At 33.1% G+C, this 27,847-nt stretch overlaps 1 protein-coding gene across 1 annotated transcript in view; it reads right to left on the bottom strand.

The window, feature by feature from the left end:
• CCDC178 (coiled-coil domain containing 178) overlaps positions 1 to 27,847 on the bottom strand; it is a 388,062-nt gene that overhangs the window by 301,761 nt on the left and 58,454 nt on the right. Inside the window, exon 9 of the mRNA XM_057526196.1 lies at positions 17,149 to 17,302. Within this exon, the coding sequence (XP_057382179.1) occupies positions 17,149 to 17,302 (154 nt within the window). The remainder of the gene's footprint in view (positions 1 to 17,148; positions 17,303 to 27,847) is intronic.

Raw genomic sequence — 27,847 nt, 5'->3', positions numbered from 1 at the left:
GGCTCACACTTCTGGATTTTAAAACATCCTACAAAGCTACAGTGATCAAAACATGGGTGGTATTGGCCATGGGAAAGACATACAAATCAATGGAATAGAGTTCAGAGTCCCTAAATAAATCAATGGTTGACTGAATTCAACAAAGGTGTCTAGATAATGCAATGGGGAAAAATAGTGTTTTAAAAAAGTGGTGTTGGGAATACTGGATACCCTCATGCAAAGAACGAGTTTGGACCCCCTACTTCATACAAAAATTACTAAAATTGGATCAAAGACCTAAATGTAAGAATTAAAATGATAAAAATATCAGAAGAAAAGATAGACATAAATCCTGTGACTTTGGTTCAGACAACAGTTTCTTAGATATGACACTTAAAGCATGGGTAACCAAAGACAAAAAGGCAAGACTTCATCAAAGTTAAAAACTTTTGGGCTTCAAGAATTATCAAGGGCCTCCCTGGTGGTGCAGTGGCGGAGAATCTGCCTGCCAATGCAGGAGACACGGGTTCGAGCCCTGGTCTGGGAGGATCCCACATGCTGCGAAGCAGCTGGGCCCATGAGCCACAATTACTGAGCCTGCGCATCTGGAGCCTGTGCTCCGCAACAAGAGAGGCCGTGATAGTGAGAGGCCCGCGCACCGCGATGAAGAGTGGCCTCTGCTCGCCGCGACTGGAGAGAGCCCTCGCACAGAAATGAAGACCCAACACAGCCATAAATAAATAAATAAAATCAAAAAAAAAAAGAATTATCAAAAGTGAAAAGACACTTTACAGAGTAGGAGAAAATATTTTCAAACTACCTATCTGATGAGAGTCTAATATCCAGGCTACATAAAGAATACTTACAAATCAATAATGAAATGTCAACTGAATTTAAAATGGTCAAAAGATTTGAAAAGACATTTCTCCAAAGGAGATAAACAAATGGAAAACAAGCACATGAAAAATTTTTCTATATCATTAGTGACTAGGGAAATGCAAATCGAAACCACAAGATACCACTTCACACCCAATAGGATGGTTTTAATAATAAAGATAGACAATACCAATTATTGCTGAGGATATGAAGAAATTAGAACCCTCATAGATTGCTGGTGGGAATATAAAATGTTTCAGTCACTTTGAAAATAGTTGGCAGTTCCTTAAAATGTTAAACACAATTATATGTCCCAGAAATTCCACTTCTAGGTATATAACCAAGAGAAATGACAACATGTACACAAAAACTTGTACATCAATGTTAATAGCAGCATTATTCATAATAGCCAAGAGATAGAAACAGCCAAAACATCCTTCAACTGATGAATGAACAAAATGTGATATATACATACAATGGAATACTATTCAGACATAAAAAGAATGAAGTACTGATAGATTCTACAACATGTCTATGAAATGTCCAGAAGCAGCAAATCCATAGAGACGGAAAGTAAATTTGTTGGTTGCTAAGGGCTGAGGGGAGGAAGGAATTGAGAATGACTGCTAATGGGTATAAGGTCCCTTTTGGGCATAATTAAAATGTTCTAAAATTACATAGTGGTTATAGTTCCATAAACTTGTGAATATACTAAAAACCACTGAATTATACAATTAAAATACAAGGCCAATATTTCTAAGAGGCAACAAAATCCTGAAATTAATGACAAATAATTCAAAAGAACATTGTTTTCCAAACCATTTCTGAATCCTCTTTATTATTTTACTCACATTTACATACCATACCACCTGTACTATTATACATTTAACAATTTTCTTAAGTCAACTAATTTATTTAAAAAGAAACTATTGTTATTGTAAATTAAAATCCAATATTATATACCATAAAGAGTAACTTTAAAAATAAAATTAAAAACGATTTGATGAAATAAACAGCTAATATAAAAATTTTAAAAAGTAGTACTAAATGTATTCAATTTACCAAAAGAAATACTAAATATAATTTTTAGAAGAATTACCATCCATAATTAAAGAAATATTTGGGCTGATGCTATAACTTTAAGATGAGAAGTTCAATAAATTATAAGATCATTTACCTGTATATAAATTAACAAGGTAATTGAACATTAGACTTAATTTCTAAACCAAATGAAAATAGACTTTTTATAAATTTTCGTTTCAAGAAACCTTTGAAATATTTTCCAAAAATTTTCATCAGAAACTAACAAATTACTTACCTAAGTGATATTCAAGCTTTCATACCCACTCATTATTACTATTGCTTGGTAAATAATCATGAAAAAACTATTAATCAAGCTTTTTAGATACTGCAACATATTTTGAATGCATTTCTCAGATAAAGTTGTAACCAAGTCATTGAGAAAATGAGACACATCTAACTTGACATGATTAAAGGGTGTATTCCATGGCTTCAGTTTTGTTGGATTTATTTTTTTCCCCTAATGTGCAATACTTATTTTAAATTTGTATTAGGGCATTTTAGGTTTTTGAATGAGAAAACATCTTTGTGGTATATCCTAATTTTTGATGCAGTTCTCAATAATAGAAGTCATGTAGAAGCATGAATTTTTTACCCAAGAAGACTTGAAGTTCTAATTGAATTAATAGGGAGTGAGAAGTTTTCAGAAAAGTCCACATTAAAGATTAATGCTTGATCACCCATTTACAAATCTGAGAGCACGTATGTGTATTTGGTGGTCTGAACTAACTCAGTGAATAATTTTAACAACTTCATGAAGTACTTCCCCTTTAATCAACACCTTAAACCCTCATCTCTCTTGTAGATTATTAACATATTAAATTAACACACATCTAGTTGTTCAGATGAGATAATTGAGTATCTAAAAGGTGTAAAGTGAAGGTTACAACCAGAATGTAGAGGAGAAATCTGAGTCCAACACTCTACGATAGATTAAAACAACATTAAATGTTGCTTTAAATGAATTGCTTTAAATGAATTGCTTTAAAAATTCTCAACCTCATGAGTCATCATAGAAATGCAAATTTAAAACCACAGTAGGATAAATTCAACAAAAGCACAATAGTTAAAAATAAATAAAAGATAATATTAGATGATGGTATTAATCTGAGGCTGGAATTCTCATACATGGTGGTCTGAGTAGAAAAATGTATAACAATTTTGGGAAAATATTTGGCATGATCTGTGAAAACTGAACATATGCATAATTGGACAAGTAATTCCCAACATAAATGAATACATGATTTTAATGAGTATTTTGAAGGTCTTGGTCTGAAAACCTGGAAGGACTGAATTGTCATAAACTCAAATGGGGAAGGCTGCAGGTATAATGAAATAGGATATCAAGTTTAATTTTCGAAAAGTTAAGCTTGAGAAACCCACTAGACATCTAAATGCAGACTGGGTTGGCAGTTACATATACAAAGCTTATAATAAGAGGATAAGCCCTTGGATTCTCAAATGTCTGGAGTGTGGAGAGATAAAGAGAAACCAGTAAAGGAAACTGAGAACAAGAATCCAGAAAAGTAAGAAGAAACAAGAATAGTATGTGTTCTTAGAGCCAAGAGAAAAAAGTTTCCAGAGATAAGGGTATAACCAACTTGGTTAAGTGGTACATGTAAGTTAAAGAAGATAAGAACAAAGAAACAATGATTAGATTTAGCAATGTGGAAATCACTGTTGACCTAAATCAGAGATATTCTGGTTGAATGGTGAGACAAAAAAGAAAACTGGAATGTGTTTAAGAAAGGATGGGATATTATGACCAAATGAGATTTATTCTAATAATTCAAGGTTCAACATTAGGAAATCCATCAATATAATTCACTATATTTGTAGAGAAGATATTACATGAACATGTCCCTAAGTGCAGAAAAGGCTTGACAAAAATTGACATCCATTCCCAATTTAAAAAATACTCAATAAATTGAAACTAATAAATACTTTTTTAACATAATAAAATGCATATTGAATCTTAAAGCTGGCCTCTTACTCAAGGGAAAAAACTAGCAGCAATCCCATTAAGAGAAGGACATAAAAAGGATGCCCATGATCTTTACTATCATTTAACACTGTACTTCATGTATTGACCAATGTAAACAGAAGACAAAAAATTAAAAGGCATAAAAAATAATGAAGGAATAACCATATCTCTATTTGAAGATAAAATAATATCACCCCTGGAAGATTCCAAGATAAACAATGACAAAACTACCATAAATAAATTTTAAATCAGTAAATTAGTATGATATACGTATATATATATTTTTCCATTAGATGGTAGAGCAGGTCTATCTAAAATCTTTTTAGATAATCACTTCCCTATTTTGACTACACTGAGGTGGTTGGGAGGACAACATCCTTAAGTTTCCTTCTAATTTAAGGGATATGTGAACCACACCCTTCTATAAGGAACTTCAATTAAAAGTAATTGAATATGTGTCTTTAGGTTGGAGCATTTAATCCATTTACATTTAAGGTAATTTTAGATATGTATGTTCCTCTTACCATTTTCTTAATTGTTTTGGGTTTGGTGTTGTAGATCTTCTTCTTTTCTTGTGTTTCCCACATAGAGAAGTTCCTTTAGCATTTGAGGTAAAACTGGTTTGGTGGTGTTGAATTCTCTTAACTTTGGCTTTTCTGTAAAGCTTTTGATTTCTCTGTTGAATCTGAATGAGATCCTTGCTGGGTAGAGTAATCTTGGTTGTAGGTTTTTCCCTTTCATCACTTTAAATATATCCTGCCACTCCCTTCTGGCCTGCAGAGTTTCTGCTGAAAAATCAGCTGATAACCTTATGGGGATTCCCTTGTATGTTATTTTTTGCTTTTCCCTTGCTGTTTTTAATATTTTTTCCTTGAATTAAATTTTTGTTAGTTTGATTAATATGTATCTTGGTGTGTTTCTCCTAGGGTTTATCCTGTATGAGATTCTCTGCACTTCCTGGACTTGGGTGGCTATTTCCTTTCCCACGTGAGGGAAGTTTTCAACTACACTCTCTTCAAATATTTTCTCAGACCCCTTCTCTTTCTCTTCTTCTTCTGAGACCCATATAATTTGAATGTTGGTGTGTTTAGTGTTGTCCCAGAGGTCTCTGAGACTGTCTTCAATTTTTTTCATTCTTTTTTCTTTATTCTGCTCCTTGGCAGTTATTTCCACCATTCTATATTCCAGCTCACTTATTCATTGTTCTGCCTCAGTTATTCTGCTATTGATTCCTTCTAGTGTATTTTTCATTAGTTATTGTGTTGTTCATCTGTTTCTTCGTTCTTTAGTTCTTCTAGGTCTCTGTTAAACATTTCTCGTACTTTCTCGATCCGTGCCTTCATTCTATTTCCGAGATTTTGGAACATCTTTACCATCATTACTCTGAATTCTTTTTCAGGTCAGTTGCCTATTCCTCTTCATTTATTTGGTCTTGTAGGTTTTTACCTTGCTCCTTCATCAGTTACATATTTTTTTGTCGTCTCATTTTTTTTGATGGGTGGGACTCTGTTCCTATCTTACTGGTTGTTAGGCCTGAGGCACAGACTAGCTGAATGGATACAAAAACAAAACCCATATATATGCTGCCTAAAAGAGACCCACTTCAGACCTAGGGACACATACAGACTGAAAGTGAGGGGATGGAAAAAGATATTCCATGCAAATGGAAATCAAAAGAAACGTGGAGTAGCAATACTCATATCAGAAAAATAGACTTTGAAATAAAGACTGTTACAAGAGATAAGGAAGGACACTACATAATGATCAAGGGATCAATCCAAGAAGAAGATATAACAATTATAAATATTTATGAACCCAACATAGGAGCACTTCAATATAAAAGGCAAATGCTAATAGCCATAAAAGGGGAAATCAACAGTAACACAATAATAGTGGGGGACTTAAACACACCACTTACACCAATGGACAGATCATCCAGACAGAAAATAAATAAGGAAACAAGATTTAAATGACACAATAAACCAGATAGATTTAATTGATATTTATAGGACATTCCACCAGAGAGTGGCAGAATACACTTTCTTCTCAAGTGCACATGGAACATTCTCCAGGATAGATCACATCTTGGGTCACAAATCAAGCCTTGGAAAATTTAAGAAAATTGAAATCATATCAATCATCTTTTCCAACAACAATGCTATGAGACTGGAAATCAATAACAGGAAAAAAACTGTAAAAAACACAAACATATGGAGGCTAAATAGTGCACTGCTAAACAATCAAGAGATCACTGAAGAAATCAAAGAGGAAATAAAAAAAAATACATAGAAACAAATGACAATGAAAATATGACAACACAAAACCTATGGGATGCAGCAAAAGCAGTTCTAAGCGGGAAGTTTATAGCAATACAATATCACCTCAAGAAACGAGAAAAATCTCAAATAAACAATCTAAGCTTATGCCTAAAGCAACTAGGGAAAGAAGAACAAGGAGAACCCAAAGTCAGTAGAAGGAAAGAAATCATAAAGATTAGAGCAGAAATAAATGAAATAGAAATGAAAAAAACAACAACAAAGGTCAATAAAACTAAAAGTTGGTTCTTTCAGAAGATAAACAAAATTGATGACCCTTTAGCGAAACCCATCAAGAAAAAAAGGGAGAGGATTCAAATCAATAAAATTAGAATTGAAAAAGAAGAACTTACAACTGACACGGCAGAAATACAAAGGATCGTAAAAGACTACTACAAGCAACTCTATGCCAATAAAATGGACAACCTGGAAGAAATGGACAAATTGTTGGAAAGGTACAACTTTCCACTACTGAACCAGGAAGAATTAGAAAATATGAACAGACCAATCACAAGTAATGAAATTGAAACTGTAATTAAAAATCTTCCAACAAACAAAAGTCCAGGACCAGATGGCTTCACAGGTGAATTCTATCAAACATTTAGAGAAGAGCTAACACCCATCATTTTCAAACTCTTCCAAAAAATTGCAAAGGAAGGAACACTCCCAAACTCATTCTACGAGGTCACCAACACCCTAATATCAAAACCAGACGATACTACAAAAAAAGAAAATTACAGACCAACATCACTGATGAATATAGATGCAAAAATCCTCAACAAAATACTAGTAAACAGAATCCAATAACACATTAAAAGGATTATACACCATGATCAAGTGCGATTTATCCCAGGAAAGCAAGGATTCTTCAGTATACACAGAGCAATCAATGTGATCCACTATATTAACAAATTAAGGAATAAAAACCATATGATCATCTCAGTAGATGCAGGAAAAGCTTTCGATAAAATTCAAAAGCTTTCGATAAAATTCTCAGTAGATGCAGGAAAAGCTTTCGATAAAATTCAACCCATTTATGATAAAAACTCTCCAAAGAGTGGACACAGAGGGAACCTACCTCAACATAATAAAGGTCATATAGGACAAACCCACAGCAAACATCATTCTCAGTGGTGAAAAACTGAAAGCATTTCCTCTAAGATCAGGAAAAAGACAAGGATGTCCACTCTTGCCACTCTTATTCAACATAGTTTTGGAAGTATTACCCAGGTCAATCAGACAAGAAAAAGCAATAAAAGGAATACGAATTGGAAAAGAAGAAATAAAGCTGTCACTGCTTGCAGAAGACATGATACTATACATAGAAAATCCTAAAGATGCCACCCGAAAACTACTAGAGCTAATCAATGAATTTGGTAAAGTTGTAGGATACAAAATTAATGCACAGAAATCTCTTGCATTCCTATACACTAACAATGAAAGATCAGAAAGTGAAATTAAGGAAACAACCCTATTTACCATTGCAACAAAAAGTATAAAATACCTAGGAATAAACCTACCTAAGTAGGTAAAAGACCTGTACTCAGAAAACTATAAAACACTGATGAAAGACATCAAAGATGACACAAACAGATCGAGAGATATACAATGTTCTTGGATTGGAAGAATCAACCTTGTGAAAAGGACTAGACTATCCAAAGTAATCTACAGATTCAAAGCAATCCCTATCAAATTACCAATGGTATTCTCACAGAATTAGAACAAAAAATATTACAATTTGTATGAAAACACAGAAGACCGCGAATAGCCAAAGCAATCTTCAGAAAGAAAAACAGAGCTGGAGGAATCATGCTCCCCAACTTCAGACTATACTACAAAGCTACGGTAATCAAGACACTATGGTACTGGCACAAAAACAGAAATATAGATCAATGGAACAGGATAGAAAGCCCAGAGGTAAACCCACGCACCTATGGTCACTTAATCTATGACAAAGGAGGCAAGAATATCCAATGGAGAAAAGACAACCTCTTCAATAAGTGGTGCTTGGAAAACTGGACAGCTACATGTAAAAGAATGAAATTAGAACACTCCCTAACACCATACACAAAAATAAACTCAAAATGGATTAGAGACCTAAATGTAAGACTGGACACTATAAAACTCTTAGTGGAAAACATAGGAAGAACACTCTTTGACATAAATGACAGCAAGATCTTTTTTGATCCACCTCCTAGAAGAATGGAAATAAAAACAAAAATGAACAAATGGGACCTAATGAAACTTAAAAGTTTTTGCACAGCAAAGGAAACTACAAACAAGATGAAAAGACAACCCTCAGAATGGGAGAAAATATTTGCAAATGAAGCAACGGACAAAGTATTAGCCTCCAAAATATACAAACAGCTCATGGAGCTCAATATGAAAAAAAACAAACAACCCAATCAAAAAATGGGTGGAAGACCTAAACACATTTCTCCAAAGAAGACAGATGGCCAAGTGACACGTGAAAAGTTGCTCAACATCACTAATTATTAGAGAAATGTAAATCAAAACCACAATGAGCTATCACCTCACACCAGTCAGAATGGCCATCATCACAAAATCTACAAACAATAAATGCTGGAGAGGGTGTGAAGAAAAGGGAACCGTCTTGCACTGTTGGTGGGAATGTAAATTCATACAGCCACTGTGGAAAGCAGTACGAAGGATCCTTAAAAAACTAAAAATAGAACTACCATGTGACCCAGCAATGCCACTGCTGGGTATATACCCTGAGAAAACCATAATTCAAAAGGACACATGTACCCCAATGTTCACTGCAGCACTATTTACAATAGCCAGGACATAGAAACAACCTAAATGTCCAGCGACAGAAGAATGGATAAAGAGGATGCAGTACATATATACAATGGAATATTACTCAGCCATGAAAAGGAATGAAACTGGGTCATTTGTAGAGATGTGGATGGACCTAGAGATTGTCATACAGAGTGAAGTAAGTCAAAAAGAGAAAAACAAATATTGTATATTAACGCATACATGTGGAATCCAGAAAAATGGCACAGATGAACCTATTTCCAGGGCAGGAATAGAGATGCAGATGTAGAGAATGGACATGTACACAGTGGGGGAAGGGAGGGTGTGACGAATTGGGAGATTAGGACTGACATATATATACTACCAGGTGTAAAATAGATAGCTAGTGGGAACCTGTTATAAAGCACAGGAAGCTCAGCTCTGTGCTCTGTGATGACCTAGATGGGTGGGATGCAGGGGGCGGGAGGGTGGTCCAAGAGGGAGGTGATATATGTATACATATAGCTGATTCTCTTCCCCATACAGCAGAAACTAACACAACATTGTAAAGCAATTATATGCTAATAAAAAAGTAATTGAATAATATTTTTAAGTTATACCCAGAAATATTAACTAAAATTTTAGCAGTGACATAGACTATAGGCTTTTTTCCTAACATATACAAAACCAACACAACAATTAGAAAATAACTGAATTTATAAGATTGTAGCATTGTTATCCTTTAAAGAATACTATTGGAAGCAACCAATATTTACAATAGTTAATACACAGGAATTGTCTCTAAGAGCAGACAGTGGAGTACAAGAAATCCATTGGACGATGAAGATAATATTTACAAAATCACAATGGACTGTTTCATCTAAAAGTTAATCATAAGGCACCAAATGCATAGAAAACAACAGTGACTTTAAGTCTGTGCTATTTACTGCAATGCCAGTAACTTTTCTTAGCTATTTCACTCATCAATTATAAAATTTCCAAAATCTATCTCTTTTATAATATAGATAATGTTCGATAAAGACAAAATCAAGGAATTTTCATTCCAAAGAAAAAGTAATCACAAATGATATCAAGGGGAAAAACCCCTAGATTTAAAACAATGTAAACACCAAGAGTCATTATGTACTTTTGGTTAATGTTTTAAGTGATGAATCAATGCCAATATCAACAACATTTGAAGTTAAGTAAAGAGTAAAATAGTATAACCCACATCTTAAATTACAAACTAGTTGCCATACAAGCTCCAGTAGATAATACCTCTATAGGATTAATGATATAAAAGCCAAGAAATTTAATTAATGGAAATATTTTCTTTAAAAAAGTGAGCTGAGGAAAGGGCAAAATTAAAAGTTTTCAGAATTTTGGAAAATGTGAAAATGCAGGCAAATCATTTAAGACTTATCAGAAATATAAGGCATATGATTTTTACTTGAACTTCTAATACTATACCACGATTCAACTTTCATTATTTTTCCATCACAATATTTTTTTGTTAAAATTAGTAGTTATGTTAATATTTTTAAGTTTTAGAGACATTAATAACAGCTTTGTTTATAATACTTAACTGAAAACATACTAAATGTCCAGTAACAAGGGACTAAGAAACTCTCAATGATTAAAATTATATTGTAAAATATAAGATGATTTTGCAATAAGTTTTTATATAAAGAGAAACATGTCATCATTACTGTACGCACATAATATCCTTTTAAAATATACTACAAGCCTGTCTCTATAAAACAAATATTAACAGTGACTATATTTAAATACTGAGATTATAGATCATAATTTCTTCTACTCACATGAGTGTATTCTAAACTTTGAGGGATAAAATTAAGTATTTGTGCCATTCAAAAAGTGTCTAAAATAATTTTAGATAATAGTTTGTGTAATGAATCCCACCAATTTTATAAAGATCATAAGGAAGAAAATAGGATCCATTAGTAGCAACTGCAGTGTAGTATAGTGGTGAAAGCCTGACTGGAAATCATCTGAAGTGAGATTGCAAGGAGAGAAATAGAAACAATGAACACAGAAAATCCTTTCAAGGGGTTTTGCTGCAAAGTATAAGAAGAAATACAATTTACCTTAGGGAAAGATTTAAAACCAAAAACATGAAGCATTCAAAACAGGAAAGTGGAAAGTAAAAGGAAAGAGAATAAACCTAAAGAAACAAAAAGAAAATTATAACTATAGAAACATACATTAACATTTAAGAAGTTGGAAAATTGTAGAATTACTAAGTCCAAGAGCCATCTCTATTTTTTAATTCAATTTTTAAAAATTTGAAAAATCTCATTTAAAAAGTGACAAATACACATACGATTAGAAATGAGATAAGCAAAAGTATAAAAGAGAATTCTATATTGTATTATATTACATTTGAAATTTTTAATCCATTTGGATTATTTCTAGGACCATTAAAAATTATAAATGAATATCAAGGATAAATATATAGCCTGATAAGACTAATCATCATAAAATAAAACAACTGTCCATGAAAAATAAAACAATAATTCAAACAATCTAAAAAAAATAAAGGCAATAGTCATATTTTCACCAAGATGTACTATGAAAATTTTAAGAAAAAGTTATTTAAATCTACCTTAATTCTCCAGGTAACAGAAAGGGAGAAAAGCTTCACAATTCATTTACAAAACCAGCGTAATCCTGATAAGAAAATCTATCAAATATAGCACAAATTAACAACACTGAAATACAGGCTAACTTATGAATATGGATGCAAAATCTTAAATAAAATAATTGCAAATCAAACTCAGCAGTAAATTAAAAGAATAAACCATAACCAAGCAGAGTTCACCCTAAGAATTTAAAAATGATTTAATTTTAATATAATACATCATTTCAATAGGTCAAATGAGAAACCATTTAAAATCATCTTTACAGATGCTTACATTCTGTGAAAGTAATCATCTATTCCTTATAACCTGAGTATACTTTTAAATTCTTCAAAATGATAATGAGCATATGTTTGAAATCAATATTTAAATAACATTAACAACTTCTTTAAAATAAAAATTGAAATAAAGAAAGCCAATTTCATAGACATTATTTAATATTTTATACATATGTCACACAATAAAATATACACATAATAAGAGATTAAAACCTTATGGTGAAAAAAATTAGCAATCTGTAATTTTATATATGTTATATCACATTTTATCCATGTAACAAATATTGTATGATAAAACAATAACAAAAATTGCATTGCAGTTTGGCTGTATCACTTCATAACTTTGTGTCCATGAGATAAATCACTCTGCTCCTTTAGAAGTTTCCTATTTGGTACATTAATAGTATTAATAATAATTATTAGTTTATTTATTTTTAATAAATAAACTGCTTAATTTGAAAGATTTTGAAATAAAAATATTAATCAAAAGGTATAGTTTAATAGGTGTTTTGTGGTGTTTGGATTTACACTTACAGTGCCTAGAGCTATAAGTTAGCAATAAATATTAAATGTCTACTAAAAAAGACAACATCCAAAAATATGAAAATATCATATATGTAAGAGGAATTTGCTTATTTACAAACTTTATCTGTAAACTAAATTATGAAAAAAATTTTGTACGCCTGTCATTGTTTAATAAAATATGAAAATCACAAAGGATTTCTATATCTTTAAATGTCATATTTGTATTATTTTATCAAATGACTGGATAAAATGAAACGTAGATGGCTGTTTCTTTAATATCACAGGAAACAAAGAGTTGCAGATGATGAAATTATATTCTAAAAAAAAAATTCCTGAACTATGGGAGAAGTAGACCTCAAGGAAAACATGGGGAAAAATTATAGAAAAGCAGCTTTAATTTCTACATTTAAAACAAATTTGATCTTGACAACATTTTTAAAGTATTTAACAAATTTCAAGATGTTTTCTAGGTTACAAAATCCATTGTTTGCAGAAATGAGACAGGAAAAATGTATTTTCATAGATACAATGACAACACTAGTTAGAGAAAAGTGTACATTAATGAGGTAAAGACTCTAAATTGAAAGCACGATATGCCTTGAAATTTAAAAAGATCAGTTAGGTTGTGTGTGCAATTAGGCAGCACAAACCTTTTATTTTTCTCTTGAACTAGAAGTGCCGATTGCATACCAAAAAATAATTCACGGAAATGATGCACATCATTGCTTTTAATTGAGTGCTTAATATGCCCACTTTGCAAATCTAGCTTAAAGGTTTTTATAATGAGGAAGATACAGAAAAAAAGTATATCTAAACTTCATCATGTTCTCATCTTCTCTATAAAGTATGATAACCCACAAATGATTTCCATAATTGAAAAATATTATTAACTTCATAAATACATTCACAGTATCTCATCAAAAATAACATTTTGTTACGGAGGGCCAGACTTGCCATTTTAGAAATGATCAAAAAAAAAAAGTGATTTTAGCTTTAGTGAATGAATTTTCTCTCTTTGAAAATATTTTATTACCAGTGATATTTTTATAAATGATAAATTTCAACATGATTAGAGAATTGAGGTCATAACTATTTAACATTATATTATATTTTATTTCAATGTCTACAGTCTACATTCCACCTCATCAGGTCCTTTCCAGACTCACAAGGTGAAGTTATTTTCCCCCATTGCCCTTCCTTCCTTCCTTCTTTCCTTCCTCCCTCCCTGCCTCCCTCCCTCCCTTCCTCCCTCCCTCCCTTCGTTTATTCATTAGTTAATTCACTCATTCGACAAGCCTAATATGGCTTTTTTTTGAATGTCTATTATGACATTTTATTGAGTGCCTAATAGGGGACAGGCACTGTGCAAGTTACACAGAGAAAACAAAAATCACAATGCATCTCCTGTCTTTAAAAAGCTTATAATCTAAAAAGAAGTATACAAGTAATCATTGACTTCAACAGACTGTTGGTGCCAGTACCAGTACAAGTATGGAGGTAAACACAGAGTACAATGAGAGTTCAAAGCAGACAGAACAAAGTGAAGAAATGGTTTCTCCAAGAATTTTCCTTCAATTTTCCATGTTGAAGTTTAAAATGAGAGGATTCAGCCAGACAACAATAGGACTGAGAAGATGAGCTGAGTTAAACACTGACATCATAATCAGAGGGAACAGTATTTATGAAAAGCTGGAAGAAGGAAACCCACAGCACATTCTGGTGTCTTGCAGTTTGTCCGGTAGCTAGAGAATAGTTAGAGGGAAAGAGGCAGCAAGAGAGAAATTGGAGGTTGAAAACAAGGGCAGATTCCAGAGAGACTTGTATTACTACCTATTTAAGATCAGTTTCTTCCAACTTACTCATCCCAACTCATCCCCTCTGACACTTCAGCCCAGTGTGTTTTAGTTTAGTGTTTTTCAGCCTTGCCTATTTCTGGATTCTTCTACATTGCCTATGCAGTGGCGTAAGTCACTCCCATCTTAACTCAGGTGCATATCCCCTACATTGCATAAATAAAAACAAACTACAAAAATTTTCCGGGAAAGAAAATTTTGAGAAATTCCAATCTAGCTCGCTAAAGAAGCTTGTAAAAGATACACTTTAGTAACAAGAAAAAAAACAATGCCAATTAGAAATGTCTGATAAAAAGATAGAGCCATGTGTTAAACTGGGAATGAATATTATCAAACATTTATTGTGTAAATTAATAAGAAATTATCTTAATACAGGAATTACTAAATAAGATAGGCATAACATGATGGAAAATAGAATATATGTCAGGAAAGGATCATATGGTCCTTAAACTGTTCAAAAAGAATTTAATGATGTTGACTATGTTTCACATCTGTAAGTGAAATATGCGTTCCAAAAATTCTAAAAATTTATAGCCCCAAAACATATAAATAAAACACATCTTAAGAAAAAAATCAATTAGAAACATTCTAATCTTAGTTTCATCTAAAAATATGGCTTCAAATTACATAAATTACATAAAAATGTAAAATGTAAAATGAAATAATAAATACACTATCATACTGAAATATATTTTAATATAGCTTTTATTAGCAATTGATGCATTAGCTTTTATAGCAATTGATGCATTAGTCAGAAAATAAATCAGAAATATAAAAGAGTTAAATAACACAATTATCACAGTTCACAAAATGAACCTATGTAGAACTGCACTCTACTATCAGAGAAAGTATTTTTCCAAAATCAAAAATTTATACAATTTACCTATATAGTATGAAATAAATTAAGTCTTAACAAAATATAAATAATATCTACCATATATACTACCTTTATGAACAAATCAGAATTACATTAAAAATCAATTCAAAATAAATAACTAACATTTAGTGCAGTTAGAAGGGTTAATTTGTCTGACTGATCACAGGCTGACTGCAGAGACAGTCTGCCTTTGACGAAGTTCCAAGAAATTGGTTAAGGTCCAATTTAGTAAAACTACACAAATAAATGGAGAGATAGATCATGTTTATGTTTAAGGACTCCATCATAAAGATTTCATTTCTCCATCATATAATACATAAATGAATGAGATTCCAATCGTAATTCCAATAAAATTTCTGAAGGAAATGAACAAGAAAATGCTGAAATTTATATGGAAGTACAAAGGTCAAGAATAGCCTAAAACTCATAAGGAAATGTAAGACTGGGGGATTCATCATAATAGATAATCAAAACTCATAACAGAAGTTTATTAATGTAGACATTAAGTATGGAGATAAACATGTTAAGTAGACCAAACAAATTAAAAAGAGAATGGAAAAAGAGATCTACACAAAACAAATAAGGAAGCCCCATATGTGAGAGATGATTCTAAATATAAGTAAATACAGTAAGTTATAACAATTTGTTTTCTATACAAGAAAAAATGTAGTTGGAACCTCACTTCACACCATACCAATATATGAATTTCAAACTGATTATGCTTCATATCTGGCAAGTAAAATATGCATTCCTAAATTCTGCAGATAGTTTATTTCTTCTAAACTTGTAAATAAAAGATAGAATGAGAAAAAACTCATTTTGAATATTTTAAACATATTTAATCTAAAAGCATTATGTAAACATGAAAAGCAAAATTTCAAGCCATTTAGAATAAAATACCAAAGAATATTCTTTGACTCAAAGGTATAAAAAATTTATTTTAAAAGTTCAGAAAAACATAGCTCAAAGGAAAATATTTATAAATTTTAGTACATTAAAACTGAAGTTTCTCTTCATCAGAAGTTACCATAAAGAAATGAAAGAAGATTGGGTGAAAATATTTTTAACATGTAACTTTAAAATATTTAGTATCTGTAACATAAAACAAATTCTTACAAATCAATTAAAAAAAAATCACTCAATGTATAGGGTAAAAACCATGAGCAGGTTTTTCACAGAAAAGGAAATACAAATGACCCTCCCCAAAAAAAGCCATTAAATATATGCTCAGTCTCACTCTTAATTATAGATTAATTTAAAAAGCCATAATGAAAACATAATTCAAGAGCCTTATAATAGAAACTGGCAAAAAACCCATTCTTAACTCTAGGTAGGAATGCAAATTGGTACAGGAATGTGTATATTATTGCCTTTTACTGAACTATTATTTCTTTTCATCATTTTATTATTTCCTTTTACTAGCGTTTCCTTTTACTAAAGTGAATGAGATGCAACAGGAGAGGAAGGCAGAAAAGATGAGTCATAAGGGAAGATCAGTGAGACACCAAGGGTGAGAGGACTCAGCTCACCATTCCTGAAGGGAAACACCATCCAGGGGATGCAGGTAGCTTCTAAAACCTGAGAATGTTCCCAGGCTGACAGCCACCAAGGAAACAAGGACCTCAGTTCTAAAACCACAGGAAGTGAATTTTGCCAAAACTGAATGAGCCTGAAAGCAGACTCATCCTGGAGTCTTTAGAAAGAAATGCAGGGCTGATGACACCTTGATTTCAATCAGGAACGATCTGGAGCAGAGGAACCAGCTGAGCTATGACCCGGAGAAACTTTATGATAACTGGGTACTGTTTTAAGCTGCTAAAATTCTGGTAATAGGCAATAGAAAACCAATATAGACAGAAACTGGCTAACTGTCATTTAATTATTAACAGAGAATAAGTTCAAATAGCCATGGCACAAAGCTAATGTCAGTATTTTTAAAAATTTTAATTATGAAAACTCACCGTTTTTGATAAAGCAGCTAATTCATTTCTTGATGACCTTGTTTCCTTCAATACTTCAGTCACTGCCTCTTCATTCTCCTCAATATTAATATTAACATCTTGTATTGATGTACAGTAGAAATTAAATAGACTGTTAAGTTTATCTATCTCTTTCCTAAGAGAAAAAACAGTTGATTTTATCTGCACTGAAGGGGAAATTATATTTTAACTTATACTTGAATTAGCTTCTGACTTAACTATGTAGATCAATGCAATTTATCTATTCCAAAAATTTTTCCCATCCCAAAGAAACTCCTGAAAAGTACTACTTAGATATAAAAAGTAAGTAGTGAAAAAAACTTCAATTTATGTTTCTGATGGAAAGGAACTGAGAGAAAAGTGATTTGTAAATTATTTAAAATAAACCACCTTTTGATTTGATTCCAGGTGAGAGACCTAAGCACCTTTGATTCAGAGGTTGGGTAGTACAGGGATGGAAAGGAAAGAAAAAAAGAAAGAGGAAAAAAATAAGAGAAGAGAAGAAGCTGTAGAAGTGGAAAGATCACACATTACTAAAGCTCTGGTTTACTGTCTTATCTCCCTCACAGTTACAGAGCTAAAAAGCGGTAAACTGCAGCTTAGGAAAACAAGGGGCCTATTTAAGAGAAGCAGTTGCCAAGGAGATCTTTTTCCTATGTGACATGTCACAGAAAAGACCAGTGCTAATCTGTAAAGCTACATAATCCTTTATCTTATCTGGTAGGTAGAAAACACGTTCCAAATATAAAAGTCACTTTAAAGCATGGTCTTAGAGTTTAATATATGAAAAAAGTACAGTGAGAAAATGACAAAATTATCATTTGCATAAAATATTAGCAAGTAATACAGATAAGCCCAACTTTTTTTTAAGACACCATAAACAAAATAATAGAGTGGGAGATTTATCTGAAACCCATATAAGAGACCAAAGATTAAATCATTTGTGTGTAATAAAATCCTACAATGCAATATGGAATGGAAAACTTACCCAAGACACAAATGAGCAGAGAAGATAAACAAGAATTCACAAAAAAATAAATGCCGATGGCCAATAAATATATGATGTGTTTACTGAATTGGCCCAGGCTATGCTATCATGCATAAGCCTGATTTTAGGAGTAGAGTCAAATGGAACTGAAAGATATTACTGAAACTGAAAGATATAATCTCACAATATAAATGAAAATTAAAGCAACAAACAAATAGGCAAGAAGCGTCTCCTTTACCCTTCCAAATCTGGAGAGTACAGGCTTCCTATCAGAATTCTAGAAGCCAGATCAATAATGAGAGGTTGGGAGCCTCAGCATTTAAAATGTACATGTTTGGTTAAATTTCCTTCTTATGAAGTTAATTTTTCTTCTCTCAGTGGTATCCATTTCCCCAGTTCAGATAATAAACTAGATTTTGACTAAGAAGTGAGCAATTGCCCAGTGTCATGGAATGCAGGAGCTAAGTATTATTTTAGTTATCTCCTCATCCCTATTTCCTGAAGCATCAACTGCTGCCACCAATTCCTCAGTCTTCTAAGAATTTTTCAGTGTAAAAGTTTGTTACTAGGTTTGCCCCCACTGGTACTTTAGAGATTTCATCATTCTTGTATCTGCTAAATCAGAATAAATTTAGAAGAATAAAATGGGAAGAATCATTTTACCTGTTAAGAATTACTATAAAGTAGAGCAATCAAGACACCAAAGAATATATGCTGTGTGTTTCCATTTATGTGGAATTCAAGAACAGACCAAACTAACCATGGTGATAGAAGTCAGAATGGAGATGACCTTTTTAGGAGAATGGTATGGACTGAGAAGGAGAACAAGAAAAAACTTCTAGTATGATGGAAACTTTTTATATATTAACCTGGGGCATGGTGACATGAGTGTATATACATATAAATAAAAAATCGTCAATCTATACATTTGATAGCACACATAATCATGTTTCTATATATCTGTTAATTCTAAAAAAATAGTGAAGGAAAATTAAACATATCTTTAAAATTTTATTTAATAAAGCATTTATGACTCCACTGATGCTTATAAAAGAACTTTTGGAAAATATACTTAAAAGAGAAGAAAATTAACAAATAAGTTATATGGTGTAACAAATAATAATGAGTAAAGGAAGTAATAATAATATGCCTTTGGGTCTATCTAAATATTAATTATAAAAATCACCAGCTAATTCTTATATTCAAAATTGAGAAGGAAAAATTTTAGAAAATGTTACAAGATGGATAATGTTATATTTGTAATTAATATGGACTAACACCTGTTTGTGCCAAATAGATTAATGAAAAAATTCTCTTCTGTCATCAAGAAAAAGAGAGCGGGCCCCCTCCCCCCCCAAAAAAAAGAAATGAAAAACAAGAAGTTACAACTGACACCACAGAAATACAAAAGATCATAGGAGACTACTATGAACAACTATATTCCAATAAAATGGACAACCTAGAAGAAACGGACAAATTCTCAGAAATGTACAATCACACAAGACTGAACCAGGAAGAAATACAAAATATGAACGGACCAATTACCAGTAATGAAATTGAATCAGTAATTTAAAAACACCCAGTGAACAAAAGTCCAGGACCAGGTGGCTTCACAGGTGAAATCTATCAAATATTTAGAGAAGAGTTAACACCTATCCTTCTCAAACTATTCCAAAAAACCGCAGAGGAAGGAACATTTCTGAATTCATTCCACAAGGCCAGCAACACCCTGTTATCAAAACCAGGCTGAAATATCACAAAAAAAGAAAATTACAGGTCAATATAATTGATGGACACAGATCCAAAAATCCTCAACAAAATATTAGCAAACGGAACCCAACAATACATTAAAAGTATCATACACTATGATCAAGTGTTATTTATCCCAGGGATACAAGGATTTTTCAATATCCACAAATTAGTTAATGTGAATAAAAAGCATAGGATCATCTCAATAGATGCAGAAAAAGCTTTTGACAAAATTCAACATCCAGTTTTGATAAAAACTCTTAAAGTGGGAATAGAGGGAATACACCTCAACATAATAAAGGCCATATATGACAAACCCATAGATAACATCATACTGATTGGTGAAAAGCTGAAAACACTTCCTCTAAGATAGGAACAAAGCAAGGTTGCCCACTCTGGTCACTTTTATTCATCATAGTCTTGGAAGTCCTAACCACAGCATCAGACAAGAAAAAGAAATTTTTAAAAATCCAAATTGGAAAGGAAGAAGTAATACTGTCGCTGTTTGTAGATAACATGATAGTAATCATAGAAAATCCTAAAGACACCACAAGAAAGCTACTAGAGCTCATCAATGAATTCAGTAAAGTTGCAGGATACAAAATTAATATGTAGAAATCTGTGGCATTTCTCTATACTAACAAACTATCAGAAAGTAAAATTAAGGAAACAGTCCCATTTGCTATTTCATCAAAAAGAGTAAAATACCTAGGAATACCCCTACCTAAGGAGGTAAAAGACAGGTACTCAGAAAACTATAAGACGCTGATGAAAGAAATTGAAGACTACACAAATAGATGGTAAGATATACTGTGTTCTTCGATTGGAAAAATTAATATTGTAAAAATGACCATACTACCAAAAGCAATCTACAGATTCAATGAAATCCCTATCAAAAGACCAATCGCTTTTTTCACAGAACTAGAACAAATAATTTTATAATTTTTAGGGAAACACAAAAGAGTGCAAATAATTAAAACAATCTTGAGAAAGAAGAACAAAGCTGGAGGAATCACGCTCCTTCATTTCAGACTATACTGCAAAGCTACAGTATCAAAACAGTATGGTACTGGCACAAGAACTGGCACATAGATCAATGAAACAGAACAGAGAGCCCAGACATAAACTGACACACTTACGGTCAATTAATCTATGACAAAGGAGGCAAGATGTACAATGGAGAAAAGACAGTCTCTTCAAAAAGTGGTGCTGGGAAAATTAGAGAGTTAAATGTAAAAGAATGATATTAGAACATTTTCTCACACCATATACAAAAGTAAACTCAAAATGGTTTAAAGAAATAAATGTAAGACAAGAAACCATAAAACTCCTAGGAGAAAACATAGGCAGAACACTCTGTGACATAAATCGTAGCAATATTTTTTTGGATCTGTCTCCTAAAGCAAAGGAAATAAAATCAAAAACAAACAAATGGAACTTAAATTTTGCACAGCAAAGGAAACCATCAACAAAACAAAAACACAACCTACTGAATGGGAGAAAATATTTGTTAATGACATGATTGATAAGGGGTTAATATCCAAAATATATAAACAGCTCATACAACTCAACATCAAAAAAAGAGTAACACAATCATAAAATGGGCAGAAGACCTGAACAGACATTTTTCCAAAGAAGACGTAAAAAAGGCCAACAGGCACATTAAAAAATGCTCAAGGGCTTCCCTGGTGGCGCAGTGGTTGAGAGTCTGCCTGCTAGTGCAGGAGACACGGGTTCGAGCCCTGGTCTGGGAAGATCCCACATGCCGCGGAGCGACTGGGCCCGTGAGCCACAGCTGCTGAGCCTGCGCGTCTGGAGCCTGTGCCCCGCAACGGGAGGGGCCGCGATAGTGAAAGGCCCGCGCACCGCGATGAAGAGCGGTCCCCGCACCGCGATGAAGAGTGGCCCCCACTTGCCGCAACTAGAGAAAGCCCTCGCACGAACCGAAGACCCAGCACAGCCAAAAATAAATAAATTAATTAATTAAATAAATAAATTAAAAAAAAATGCTCAACATCATTAATCATCAGATAAATGTAAATTAAAACCACAATGAGCTATCACGTTACACCTGTCAGAATGGCTATCATCAAAAAGAACACAAAAAAAAAAAATTTTGGAGAGGATGTGGAGAAAAGGGATCCCTCCTACACTGTTGGAGGGAATGTAAATTGGTGCAGCCGCTTTGGAAAACAATATGGCAGTTTCCCAGAAAACTAAAAATAGAATTACCATATGACCCAGCAATTCTACTCCTGGTTATGTATCTGAAAAATACAAAAACTCTCATTGGAAAATATACATGCATCCCAATGTACATAGCAGCATTATTTACAATTGACAAGATGTGGAAGCAACCTAAGTTCCATCAGAAGAATGAATGGATAAAGAACATATGGCTTGCATATATACAAACATATATATATGTATATGTAAAATGGAATATTACCCAGCCATAAAAAAGAAAAAAATTTTGAGCAGAAGCAAGAAGAACAACAATCCTGCTGCCAGTCGAACAAAAACCACATTCACAGAAAGAGAGACAAGATGAAAAGGCAGAGGACTATATACCAGATAAAGGAACAAGATAAAACCCCAGAAAAACAACTAAATGAAGTGAAGATAGGCAACCTTCCAGAAAAAGACTTCTGAATAATGATAGTGAAGATGATCCAGGACCTCAGAAAAAGAATGGAGGCAAAGACTGAGAAGATGCAAGAAATGTTTAACAAAGATCTAGAAGAATTAAAGAGCAAACAAACAGAGATGAACAATAAAATAACTAAAATGAAAAATACACTAGAAGGAATCAATAGCAGAACATATGAGGCAGAAGAACGGAGAAGTGACCTGGATGACAGAATGGTGGAATTCACTGCTGTGGAAGAGAATAAAGAAAAAAGAATGAAAACAGCCTAAGACACCTCTGGGGCAACATTAACCGCAACAACATTCACATTATATGGGTCCCAGAAGGAGAAGAGAAAGAAAGGACCAGAGAAAATATTTGAAGAGAGTATACTCGAAAACTTCCCTAACATGGAAAAGGAAACAGTGACCCAAGTCCAGGAAGCGCAGAGATTCCATACAGGTTAAACCCAAGGAGAAACAGGCTGAGACACACAGTAATCAAACTGACAAAAATTAAAGACAAAGAAAAATTATTGAAAGCAGCAAGGGAAAAACAACAAATAACATACAAGGGAGCTCCCATAAGGTTAACAGCTGATTTCTCAGCAGAAACTCTACAAGCCAGAAGGGAGTGGCATGATATACTTAAAGTGATGAAAGGGAAGAACCTACAACCAAGAGTACTCTACCCAGCAAGGGTCTCATTCAGATTTGATGGAGAAATCAAAAGCTTTACAGACAAGCAAAAGCTAAGAGAATTCAGCACCACCAAACCGGCTCTACAACAAATGCTAAAGGAACTTCTCTAAGTGGGAAACACAAGAGAAGAAAAAGACCTACAAAAAGAAACCCAAAACAATTAAGAAAATGGTCATAGGAACATACATATCGATAATTACCTTAAACGTGAATGGATTAAATGCTCCAACCAAAAGACATAGGCTTGCTGAATGGATACAAAAATAAGACCCATATATATGCGGTCGACAAGAGACACACTACAGACCTAGGGACACATACAAACTGAAAGTGAGGGAATGGAAACAGATATTCCATGCAAATGGAAATCAAAAGAAAGCTGGAGTAGCAATACTCATATCAGATAAAATAGACTTTAAAATAAAGAACGTTACAAGAGATGAGGAAGGACACTACATAATGATCAAGGGATCAATCCAAGGAGAAGATATAACAATTATAAATATATATGCACCCAACATAGGAGCACCTCAATACATAAGGCAACTGCTAACAGCTATAAAAGAGGAAATCGACAGTAACACAATAATAGTGGGGAATTTTAACACCTCACTTACACCAATGGACAGATCATCCAAACAGAAAATTAATAGGGAAACACAAGTGTTAAATGACACAATAGATCAGATAGATTTAATTGATATTTATAGGACATTCCATCCAAAAACAGCAGATTACACTTTCTTCTCAAGTGCGCACGAAACATTCTCCAGGATAGATCATATCTTGGGTCACAAATCAAGCCTCAGTAAATTTAAGAAAATTGAAATCATATCAAGCATCTTTTCTGACCACAACACTATGAGATTAGAAATCAATTACAGGGAAAAAAAACGTAAAAAAACACAAACACATGGAGGATAAACAATACGTTACTAAATAACCAAGAGATCACTGAAGAAATCAAAGAGGAAATCAAAAAATACCTAGAGACAAATGACAATGAAAAAACGATGATGCAAAACCTATGGGATGTGGCAAAAGCAGTTCTAAGAGGGAAGTTTATAGCTATACAAACCTACCTCAAGAAACAAGAAAAATCTCAAATAAACAATCTAACCTTACAGCTAAAGGAACTAGAGAGAGAAGAACAAAAAAACCCCAAAATTAGCAGAAGGAAAGAAATCATAAAGATCAGAGTGAAAATAAATGAAATCTAAACAAAGAAAACAACAGCAAAGATCAATAAAACTAAAAGCTGCGTCTTTGAGAAGATAAACAAAATTGATAAACCATTAGATAGACTCATCAAGAAAAAGAGGGATAAATCAACTATATTTCAATAAAATTTTTTTGTAAAAAAAAAAAAAAGAAAAAGAGGGAGAGGACTCAAATCAATGAAATTAAAAATGAAAAAGGAGAAGTTAAAACAGATACCACAGAAACACAAAGCATCCTAAGAGACTACTACAAGCAACTCTATGCCAATAAAATGGACAACCTGGAAGAAATGGACACATTCTTAGAAAGGTATCACCTTCCAAGACTGCACCAGGAAGAAATAGAAAACATGAACACACTAATCACAAGCACTGAAATTGAAACTGTGACTAAAGATCTTCCAACAAACAAAAGTCCAGGACCAGATGGCTTCACAGGTGAATTCTATCAAACATTTAGAGAAGAGCTAACACCCACCCTTCTCAAACTCTTCCAAAAAATTGCAGAGGAAGGAACACTCCCAAACTCATTCTATGAGGCCACCATCACCCTGATACCAAAACCAGACAAAGATACTACAAAAAAAAAAAAAAAATTACAGACCAGTATCACTGATGAATATAGATGCAAAAATCCTCAACAAAATACTAGCAAACAGAATCCAACAACACATTAAAAGGATCACAGACCATGATCAAGTGGGATTTATCCCAGGGATGCAAGGATTCTTCAACATATGCAAAACAATCAATGTGATACACCATATTAACAAATTGAAGGAGAAAAACCATATGATCATCTCAATAAATACAGAAATAGCTTTTGACAAAATTCAATACCCATTTATGATAAAAGTTCTCCACAAAGTGGGCATAGAGGGAATCTACCTCAACATAATAAAGGCCATATATGACAAACCCACAGCAAACATCATTCTCATTGGTGAAAAACTGAAAGCATTTCCTCTAAGATCAGGAACGAGACAAGGATGTCCACTCTCACCACTATTATTCAACATAGTTTTGGAAGTCCTAGCCACGGCAATCAGAGAAGAAAAAGAAATAAAAGGAATACACATTGGAAAAGATGAAGTAAAAATGTCACTGTTTGCAGATGACATGATACTATATATAGAGAATCCTAAAGATGCCACCAGAAAACTACTAGAGCTAATCAATGAATTTGGTAAAGTTGCAGGATACAAAATTAATGTACAGAAAGCTCTTGCATTCCTATACATTAATGATGAAAAATCTGAAAGAGAAATTAAGGAAACACTCCCATTTACCATTGCAACAAAACGAATAAAATACCTAGGAATAAGCCTACCTAGGGAGACAAAAGACCTGTATGCAGAAAACTATAAGACACTGATGAAAGAAATTAAAGATGATACCAACAGATGGAGAGATATATACCATGTTCTTGGATTGGAAGAATCAACACTGTGAAAATGACTATACTACCCAGAGCAATCTACAGATTCAATGCAATCCCTATCAAATTACCAATGGCATTTTTTACAGAACTAGAACAAAAAATCGTAAAATTTGTATGGAGACACAAAAGACCCCAAATAGCCAAAAAAGTCTTGAGGTAAAAAAAACGGAGCTGGAGGAATCAGACTCCCTGATTTCAGACTATACTACAAAGCTATAGTAATCAAGACAATATGGTACTGGCACAAAAACAGAAATATAGATCAATGGAACAAGACAGAAAGCCCAGCGATAAATCCATGCACCTAAGGTCAACTAATCTATGACAAAAGAGGCAAGGATATACAATGGAGAAAAGACAGTCTCTTCAATAAGCAGTGCTGGGAAAACTGGACAGCGATATGTAAAAGAATGAAATTAGAACACTCCCTAACACCATACACAAAAATAAACTCACAATGGATTAGAGACCTAAATGTAAGACCGGACACTATAAAACTCTTAGAAGAAAACATAGGAAGAACACTCTTTGACATAAATCACAGCAAGATCTGTTTTGATCCATCTCCTAGAGTAATGAAAATAAAAACAAAAATTAACAAATGGGATCTAATGAAACTTAAAAGCTTTTGCACAGCAAAGGAAACCATAAACAAGATGAAAAGACAACCCTCAGAATGGGAGAAAATATTTGTAAACGAATCAGCGGACAAAGGATTAATCTCCAAAATATATAAACAGCTCATGCAGCTCAATATTAAAAAAACAAACAACCCAATCCAAAAATGGGTGGAAGACCTAAATAGACATTTCTCCAAAGAAGACATACAGATGGCCAAGAAGCACATGAAAAGCTGCTCAACACCACTAATTATTAGAGAAATGCAAATCAAAACTACAATGAGGCATCATCTCACACCAGTTAGAATGGGCATCATCAGAAAATCTACAAACAACAAATGCTGGAGAGGGTGTGGAGAAAAGGGAACCCTCCTGCACTGTTGGTGGGAAAGTAAATTGATACAGCCACTATGGAGAACAGTATGGAAGTTCCTTAAAAAACTAGAAATAGAATTACCATATGACCCAGCAATTCCACTACTGGGCATATACCCAGAGGACACCATAATTCAAAAAGACACATGCACCCAAATGTTCATTGCAGCTCATTTACATAGCCAGGTCATGGAAGCAACCTAAATGCCCATTGACAGACGAATGGATGAAGAAGATGTGGTACATGTATACAATGGAATATTACTCAGCCATAAAAAGGAATGAAATTGGGTCATTTGTAGAGACGTGGATGGATCTAGAGACTATCATACAGAGTGAAGTAAGTCAGAAAGAGAAAAACAAATATCATATATTAATGCATATATGTGGAACTTAGAAAAATGGTACAGAGGAACTGGTTTGCAGGGCAGAAATTGAGACACAGATGTAGAGAACAAACGTATGCACACCAAGGGGGGAAAGCGGCAGGGGGTGGGGGGGGGGGTGTGATGAATTGGGAGATTGGGATTGACATGTATACAGTGATGTGTTTAAAATGGATGACTAATAAGAACCTGCTGTATAAAAAAATAAATGAAATTCAAAAATTAAAAAAAAAAAAAAGAATAAAATCTTGTCATTTGCAACAACCTGGATGGACTTTGCGGGTATTATGCTCAGTGAAATAAGCCAGACAGAGAAAGACAAATACTGTATGATATAACTTTTATGTGGAATCTAAAAACTAAAACAAACTAATGAATACAACAAAAATGAAACAGACTTACAGATATAGAGAACAAACTAGTGGTTACCAGTGGGGAGAAGGAAGTGTGGAGGGCAAGAAAGGGTTTAGGAGATTAAAGGTACAAACTATTATGTATAAAATAAATAAGGTACAAGGATATATTGTACAACACAGGGAACGTAACCAATATTTTATAACTACAAATGCAGT

This window comes from Balaenoptera acutorostrata, chromosome 13 (assembly GCF_949987535.1).
Source record: "Balaenoptera acutorostrata chromosome 13, mBalAcu1.1, whole genome shotgun sequence".
Lineage (NCBI taxonomy): Eukaryota > Metazoa > Chordata > Mammalia > Artiodactyla > Balaenopteridae > Balaenoptera > Balaenoptera acutorostrata.
Note: the sequence above shows the minus strand (reverse complement) of the source record. Positions and strands in the feature narration are given on the sequence as shown.